General features: G+C 41.1%; 1 protein-coding gene across 1 annotated transcript in view; it reads right to left on the bottom strand.

Moving 5' to 3' along the window:
* Window positions 1-6: 6 nt before the first annotated feature.
* The window catches only part of poc1bl (POC1 centriolar protein homolog B (Chlamydomonas), like), a 16,588-nt gene continuing 7,616 nt past the window's right edge, over window positions 7-8,978 (bottom strand). Inside the window, exons 3-11 of the mRNA XM_020606834.1 lie at window positions 8,948-8,978; window positions 7,082-7,271; window positions 6,736-6,921; window positions 5,964-6,081; window positions 4,297-4,473; window positions 2,951-3,082; window positions 2,408-2,518; window positions 1,111-1,263; window positions 7-976 (exon numbers count right to left, since the gene is read on the bottom strand). The exon at window positions 8,948-8,978 is cut by the window's right edge and continues 133 nt beyond it. Of these exons, the coding sequence (XP_020462490.1) occupies window positions 824-976; window positions 1,111-1,263; window positions 2,408-2,518; window positions 2,951-3,082; window positions 4,297-4,473; window positions 5,964-6,081; window positions 6,736-6,921; window positions 7,082-7,271; window positions 8,948-8,978 (1,251 nt within the window). The 3' untranslated portion in view covers window positions 7-823. The remainder of the gene's footprint in view (window positions 977-1,110; window positions 1,264-2,407; window positions 2,519-2,950; window positions 3,083-4,296; window positions 4,474-5,963; window positions 6,082-6,735; window positions 6,922-7,081; window positions 7,272-8,947) is intronic.

The raw sequence follows: 8,978 nt of genomic DNA, 5'->3' as shown, positions 1-8,978 counted from the left end.
TGACAGATGAGTTTAAAGGGTATTCTTAACTTTACATAACAGGAAAGAATAGATTGCAAGATTGCTGACAACTCACTATGCCCTCTGGTGAAAATTGCACTTGGTACAAATGCTTAATTAATCCTTCAGGTCTTGTTCAGGCAGCATTTTACCACGAAACTGGCTCCACAGACTAGGGAGAGAATTGAGAAGTAATTGAGTATGACTGATTTTCTCTCACATGATGGAGCACGTCAGGATGTAGCTGGTTTGGAGGCTAAATGCTGCTGACTTTACATTCCTGGCACAGGTTTTTCAAGCTGCCCATCATTAAACTGCTCATTGTTTTGACAATAAAACAAACAAGCATGTGAACTTAACAACAATAATTAATATTAATTGCACATTAAGGTAACATTCTGTAGTGCAGCATGATTTTGCATCTAGTTTTCAAAGAAATGCTTTGTCTTTAATCTCTCTGAAAGGCACTTCTTCATGTCCTGGTCAGTCCAGCCACTTTCACTGCTTTCAAGTCACAAGAACACATGGACTCTGTTACAGAGGCCCTTGGATGGACACAAAAGGAAAAGTCTCAAGTCCAGCTGGTCTTTTTGAGAAAAAAAATAAGGCCAAAAACACCTTGCTTTGCATTTCTCAATTTCTCACTCACGCCATTGAAATCTGCACTTGGCTTAAAGGGACTTTTCACCACCTTTAATTTGCTCGCCATTCCCATTCAAATGGAGTGCACACCTTGGGATGATGAGGGAACTGGGAGCATCTGAGGAGACGTCCGCTGTAGTAATTGCACTATGGTCAAAAAAAGGTCATTTGAGGTTCCTGGCTACTGTCTGTCTTGCTCCTCTTGGTGCTCAAACTTCCACCCCTGTTTTTTGTCTCCTGGGTTGCACCGGCTCATCTGAATGTCTGTGTGGCCATCTGCTGTGTAGTAGGCTGTCACACACATGTCTGAGTGAGGGTGGTAGATGGTCCCATCCTGAAAGGATTGAGAGGTAGAGGAGGGGTAGGATGAGAATGTGTGCAAGATCTAGAATAATGTATGTGCATGTGGTCACTTGGGCTTGAGTGAGAGAGAGCGTGTTTGTGTATGTAAACGTGTGCACCCTTTACATTTCTGAACTCCCAGATCATACTGGGTGGCTTGAACTCCCCATCACGAGGGCACTGTGTCATCCCGACTGAGGTCTGTCCCTCGAGCACTTCGGCACACAGCTCTGTCACCGAGTTGTAACGGATCTCCTTCTGAGATGTGTATTCAAAGTACTGGAACAGAGGAGAGACCTGGTTAAAAGGCATTTTCTCTGTATATATGATTAAAATAGGTTTCTTTACCATTAGTTTGTATTTAGAAACATCTTTGGAAAGCATCCCAACTGGAAAAGCAGTAGTGACTAAGGGAATAAGACACTGTCTTACATCCTTTCCAACTGTTTCAGGACATCCCTCCTTCTGTCTTAATCTCACTGTATTTAGAAAGCTTTTTAACAGAGTAAGTTGGCATGTTTTTTCTACCAGGATTACAGGATGGTTTTCTCTTCCTTGACTGTGGGATCAGGTCCTGGCTAAGCCACCATTTGGCATGTCAACATATGTATCAGGGCATCTCATCAGCAAAGGCCAGGCTTTGGCCCTCTCAATCAAGCAGACGTGGATACAAACCCAACTCTCCCTACCCCGGTGTCATTTCAACACCCTGCAACACTCCCTTGGTTCCCTGCTAAACGGAGGGTCAGGTAATCAATCTCATACATCTTTCAGGTGCATCAGGGCCAGTAATGGTTTCTAATAAAAGTCTCGCACGAGGCCCGAGTCTGGCGTCAAACTTATTTATCGAGTCTGTGCCACTCGTGCTGCCTGTGAGGTTCATGTATCTTTTAAATGGGATGTGGTTCTTATGTGGACCAGTGAAGAAGGAGCAAGCGGGATGTGGTGAAGAGCCCTCGGGTTTTTGTTTCAGCAGGGACCCATTTAAAAATCGATTTTCAGTCACACATGGTGCTTTTTGTGACTGGGGACACCTGATGCGGTGCATGAGTGGGGTAATCAGAGATCTACTGTCTGACTGCAACATTAAATATACATCCTCACAGACAAATAATCTGCTGTGTGCTAAACCATCCATCACTGAAGCTGGTAAGGTGTTCAGTTTTAAAGCACCTTTGATTCCTCTGCATGATATTGTTGGGTACACATGGATGTAATAACAAACCTAGTTTTTCCCCTTCATTATATTCAAGTCATGCTGGTGTGATTCAACTGTTTGGGAGCTGGTTTTAGGGGTTGGCAGAAAGCATTGACATTTAGAGATATACGCATCTCCCACTGCTCTAAAAGAAGATTCTGTCAAGAGAGATTGTTTACTCTGTCTTTGTCCATCACTCTCAAAGTGTTAAAAGGCTTAACATACCTGGTTGCCTCCCTGGCCATGGCAGCCAAACACAGAAACATGGCTACCTGTGGGATTGTGATCTGGAGCGTTGTAGTCCAGACACATTGACTGTATCCCTGAGTTACGCACCTGGCAGGAAGAGAACAAGGAACATTAATAATTTAATTAATGCTATAGAGTACTGATTGCTAACTCTAACCCCTGAAACTGTTAGATTTACTCTTCTGATTAAATGATAGTTTCCAAAATATCACCTTGAAACATTTGCCTGCTATTTGCTTTCCCCCAAAATATCAACACACAGCTACAGTATTAAGGAACCAAAGTGGAATCATTTCTTACTTTTTCATGCTTTCACATCAAAAAGCCAATATTTCTAACATTAGAAATGTCATATTTTCAGACTGTGTCATCATGTGTTGCTACTGTAGGTGTGCAAACAAATTTTACACAGTAATACCATTTCAGATTTTTTGGACAATTCAGCCCGAAACACGAATGCAGCCCTTTGATGTAACCGGATAAAAACGTGGAATTCATATATGGATAGCAGACACTCACAGCCCCATGCCAGCCCTTCCTGTCCTCAGGTATATGCAGGTCAGGGTAGATATTCTTCAGGTACCAGTCAAAACTGTTGCACTTCAACCTCTCTCTCAGTAGCAACCGGTCTGAGACATCCCCATACTTCTCCTGCAAAGAGAGCAGGAAATGTATTAGTCATCTTTCAGGAGTTGTGAGCAACAAATTCACATTGAGGATGTCACTTCATCTCCACAGTTTGACTTAGTTAATTATTTGTTGTTCATTTGCATGTTACAGGTGAACGCATACTGGAAAAGAAAACAGTAAAACCTTAAAAGCAAACATTCATATCCTTAATATGACTGCTGAATTCCACGTGACCAGGATCTATGGTATTGACAGTCTAAGAATCTAACCTATACACACTTTGTCATCTTTGTTTGCTGAGGTGGGAAGGTCCTCTGTAAGCAAGTCCAGTGTTCACACACACCTTACATTTGGCACTGCCTACAACTGTAATGCAAATACAGAATCTCACAGGTACACCGAATTCAGTCCCAAACATAGTGATTCAGCCAACGTATCTAGATCAGGCTACACAGAAAATGTTGCTGGGATAAATAATAGAGGAATAAACAACATTTAGCATTTTTTTCATCCTTAGTGAAAAGGATGTGTGTTAGCTGTGTTAACTTGGAGCCTGATGATCACAATAAATCTGGTTGTCCATTTATCTGAACATGGTAAAATGAATGAATGGCAAATCAATTTAAGTAATGAAACAGAATTCCCGTACTACTCCAAACCGTTATTGTCTATAGCTCTGTGCTCAGTTCACATGATTTATGATAACTGCCCAACAGACTTGGAATTGCTGATCTGCTCTGCCAGTGTTGGTTTCAATCTCCCCCTGACCAGGGAATTTATTGTTTGATAAAAGATCCCTCACCTTAATAATGTACTTTTTTCAGACATGTGAAACTGAGATACATGAATTTTTGATGGCAGCCAGTACTCAGAACTAGAGAGGCATGGCACACACACACACACACACACACACACATCCCTGACCTCGTCAGACAGACAGCATTTCATCACACGTTGGACACCTAGGCAGGTGAATCGCATCAAATGAAACATCTGAATCCATCACCAAAGCTAAGCCACTCTCTGTACCACATTTACATGGTACTGCTACGTCAAACATGGCACACTGCAAGACTTCAGTGACTTCAGCTGAGTGAAAAACAAGTGTGTAGCAGGTCACCTAAGACACAGCTCAGATTTATTTGCTCATACGAATCAGGGAGTATTCTAAGGTTGGCATCACACCAACATGTCCAATTAGAAGCCTGGGTTCCTTTCATCTGTAAGTGTCCTACCTTTCTGGCTGGGGGATTCCTGTTGTAGAAGTGTTGTTTATAAGAATCCATCCAAACCTCTGCAGCTCGTACAGTATTCTGGAGGAAGTTGGGCCGAGCGTAAGGAGCTTTTTTAGGGAACACATGGCCTACATGAGAACAGGGGTGGATCTCCAGGCTGCCCCCGCACTGCCACACCTGAGAGGATTTAAAACACAATGAGATCTTTGTAGTTTCCGGTAACCTCATAATATTCCTGGTTCTTTTTCAAATTTCAGTGGAATAAATATTCCATATATTTGTGGTAGAATAATTCCCCAAAGCATGTTTACTCATTAGAATAAATAATAGTTAAATAATGGACAAAAGGTATAAACTGTTTTTGATATTGTGGATGTGTTGTTGATCTTTCCCTTTGTGCTCTTCCCCTGATGCACACACATTATGATGAAGCTGCATGCTTATGTTTTCCATGAACCTGCTACAGTACATTATCCATTGTGCACTACATGCCTAAGTGATACAGCACAACAACTGGTGTACTTAAACATGTATATTTATTACTGCATTTATGACGTTTATCATTCAAGTTTGACTCACGCCTTCCAATAAACTAGTAGGTATTTCACAAGCTGCAACCTTCAACTGTTTCAAATAGGCAAACAAAGGTTAGTCTCAGATGAGCTCAGTCCATATTAAATATACTTGACTGCTTTTGTCCAAAATTTTTAAATTTTGTGGTAGAAGGATGCTGTGTTATAAATCTGATCTGAATGACAACTCTTCAGCTTGAGTCACACCATTAAAATTAAACCCCTGTTTCCTGAGACTGCATTTAAATAAAGCTGATTTGTTAAATGAATTTGCATTAAATAATTGCTTGATCTTCCACCATGGAAAAAGAAAAAGAAAAAGAAAAAGGTTACACCCCTAAAGATTGAAGGGTTAGTAACTAGGTTTTTCTTAATACTCAACCAAGACATGTCCCAATTACACAAGTCCAAATCATTATCATTTATCCATAGCCAAACAGCTATTACACGACAGTTGTTTTGTTTTTTTTATACCCGACGGTATTTTTCTAGCACCCCAAAAACAGACTTGAAACCAATTCACTAAACATAAATTATGTACACCAAAAAGTCCAAGTGAGAGGCATTTTTATTTCCACATGCATAACGTATCACCCAGGGAAACAGTCCGTTCATCTTCACACTGCAACCACATGCACACTACAAAAAACACACATAATTTTACATTGCCAACCATTGCTTGCCTCTGCTACAAACTCACACATAGCCTAAAATCTGTGCCAGTTTGATCGATGCAAACAAGTGAAAAGCAACACAAATGTCACAACAAGGTATCAGCCAATATCGGGGCACAGCTGCAGACGCCACACTGACATGCATCTCTCTCACACCAACTACCCACTGACTGTCATATGGATAAACCCAAGGATCTTGGACATACAATATGAAAATTCCCTTTGGTTATGAGATGCCAATACACCCACTACAACAAATAAGCTGAGTCAAAGGATGTTCTGTCCGTTAGTAAGAGATTTTGCAAATGAAACAAGTTAGATTAGTCACTTTTTCCTAAAGCTGCACCCTGGTCTCAAATTGCTAAGAGGTACCGCAGTAACTGTGCTCTGTGGTACTTCACTGAAGTGAAACTGAACTCACTCTGAAGGAGAGCTCCAGGTTTTCTCCTCCCCACACCTCCATGCCCGTGTCATATGTGCCAAGGTACTCAAAGTAGGCCTTGCTCACAGCAAATAAGCCACCTGCCATTGTAGGAGACCTGAAAGAAATTCAAGAATAACAGGATCATTTTACTGTAATCAAATGAAGCATAATGGACCTCAGCGTTTAATAAAACGTAACCATTTTTAGCATATAACAGAAGTAGAAAGTAATAAATAAACAATATTCTCATGATAATTTCACCCTAATAATTTGACCCCTTCACCAAAACAACTTGCTCCTAGCATTAGGAATCACATTGATACCATTATTAGATGGAAAGTTGTTCAAGAAAAAATAATATTTCACTGGCGGTTTTGCTCGAGATCTAGCTCGTTAACTTTTGAAGATATGTCAAATCTGTTGACACCCTACTGAGTCAGCAGTTTCACTTAGAATGAGATCTTAGTTGCAAGGCTGTAGCACTATTTGTTGTCTCGCAGTAGTGAGCCCTATACATGTGAACTGTCTAGATCGCCAGGTCCAGAATATTACTTCCAAATCCATTCATTGCTTTTTGAGTTATGCTGTGAACAAAACAACCAACCAACAAACGCAAGCAAACACATTACCTCCACCTTGGCGGAGGTAACACTAGGTTATACAACACAGTGTGACAACCTTATAGTGAGACGTGTATTACATTGGTAGGTGTCAATCTGATAAGGTAATCGCTCCTATGAACAGGCCGTGTAAAGTATCAGATTGTCACCTGATGGGGTCAATGCGAGACTTGCGCCGCTTGCGTTCCGCTTCGGGGACCGAGTGCCACTGAAAGGTGAGTCTCCAGTCAAAGCCTCCAATCATCGGCTCACCTGTTTGCATGTAATACTCAAAGGTGTTCCAGTCAATGGTGTTGATAACAGGGCACACAATGGTGCTGGCATTCTCACCGATTCTAAACACACAGCATGGCCAGTAACAAGCACAAAGCAGGGAGAGAAAAGACAATAAGATAAATCTCTGTTTGATCATTTTAGGCTGATTTCAGTTTAGATTTGCATCCATGTTCAATTTGTACAATTTCAAGATTAAGCTCCTTGTGTTCCTCAGCCCACCTTTCCAGCAGAGGTTCGACCCAGCCAGGGACACACTCACAGTGGCAATCGAGAAACGTCAGTACATCCCCCGTGGCATAGGTGGCACCAATGAGACGTGCTCGAACCAACCCTTCTCTTTTGTTGGTGCGGATCAGCCTCACACGTTGCAAATTGCTGATGTACTCAGCTAACTTGGATTTCAGGTAGCCTATTATTCATAAAACACACACACATAACCATCATTGGTAACACTTAAGTTATTTCCTCTTCTGAAGTTTAAATGCTCTTCCTTTAAAGGTTCATTAAATTACTTTTAATGTACTTCTCTAGAGGGCTGAAAAACATTTAAACAAGATGACAGATTCGCAGCTACCAGCTAATCAGTGGCTAATAAAAACTTTATGGCTAACCTATTAGCAAACAATTCTGCTGTCAAGTTGAGCAGGCACAGAGCAGCACACACAACCTGGAGTTGTGTTTTGAGCCACCTAATGAGTTCAATATTCAATTAGTCTTTTCCCCCACACTTGTTCATCAGCTAGTTGCTAACTGTTAGTGCTCAGCAGGTGGTGTACTAGGATTTATCAGAGCCCTTTTCTTGAAAATGACTACTGATGGTTGAGGAGTGTGACTCAGACTCAACCTAAGTTAATTTGCAGACTGAAAAACCAAAACATTTAGCTAAAACAGGCTCTGAAGCTACAAAGTTAGATAAAAGATGTCTGTGATTTCAGATATCTGACAAATCCTTTTTATTAAACATGAGTTGTGTCATTTAAGTCAGTGCTAATATCAAAAATATTGATTCATTCATTCCTAATATCCATTTTTTCAGTTACTTAAACTCCAATGTCACAAGTGGCATTAATACACCCTTTATGGGCTAAGGACAAATGAAGTCAAGCCAGACCAGCTTAGAAACAGAAAAACAGAAGACAAAGCTGTCAGTCGTGCAGTTGCTGTCTGTCTGCAGTAACTATACCATTCCATTTGGTCAGGGTGGTCAGAGGACAGGAAATGATACCATGGCAGCTCAGTGCTCACTGAACCAATCGATATGGTGTAATGTCTATGATATACACAGACTACACTACAGTAGCTGGGACCGAATACTAAGAAAGATATCAAGCTACTACTTTATCCGGTTTCTGAGAGGGAGTAATATCATTCTCGGATTTAATACAGGACTGCAAAAATGAGTTGACTGTCAATATGCTGCTAGAAACTGTGAAAGAAAAGCTCAGAAAAAGCTAGTAAATGAATTATAAACGCAACACTTTTGTGTTTGCTCCCATTTTTCATGAGCTGAACTCAAAGATCTACAGCTTGTTCTATGTACACAAAAGGCCTCTCTCTTTCAATTACTGTTCATAAATCTGTCTAAATCTGTGTTAGTGAGCACTTCTCCTTTTCCGAGATAATCCATCCACCTCACAGCTGTGGCATATCAACATGCTGATTAGACAGCATGGTTATTGCACAGGTGTGTCTTAGGCTGGCCACAATAAAAGGCCACTCTAAGATGTGCAGTTTTATCACACAGCACAATGCCACAGATGTCGCAAGTTTTGAGGGAGCATACAATTGGCATGCTGACTGCAGGAATGACCACCAGAGCTGTTGCCCGTGAATTGAACATTCATTTCTCTACCATAAGCCGTCTCCAAAGGTGTTTCAGAGAGTTTGGTAGTACATCCAACGGGCCTCAGAACCGCAGACCACGTGTAACCACAACTCTGTCTCAATCTGTGTTAGTAAGCACTTCTCCTTTGCAGAAGAAGAAAGAGAAGAAGAAGAAGAAGCAGAAGAAATCTAAATCTGTCAGTTTAATTTTTACAGACAACAAAATAACGCACTGGTTTACTTTAATGTTGGGTGTCAGACCTTGGTCACTGTAGTCATCGATGAGGATGAT

This window comes from Monopterus albus, unplaced genomic scaffold, assembly GCF_001952655.1.
Source record: "Monopterus albus unplaced genomic scaffold, M_albus_1.0 scaffold82.1, whole genome shotgun sequence".
Taxonomy (NCBI): Eukaryota; Metazoa; Chordata; class Actinopteri; order Synbranchiformes; family Synbranchidae; genus Monopterus; species Monopterus albus.
This window is presented reverse-complemented; position numbering and strand designations above follow the sequence as displayed.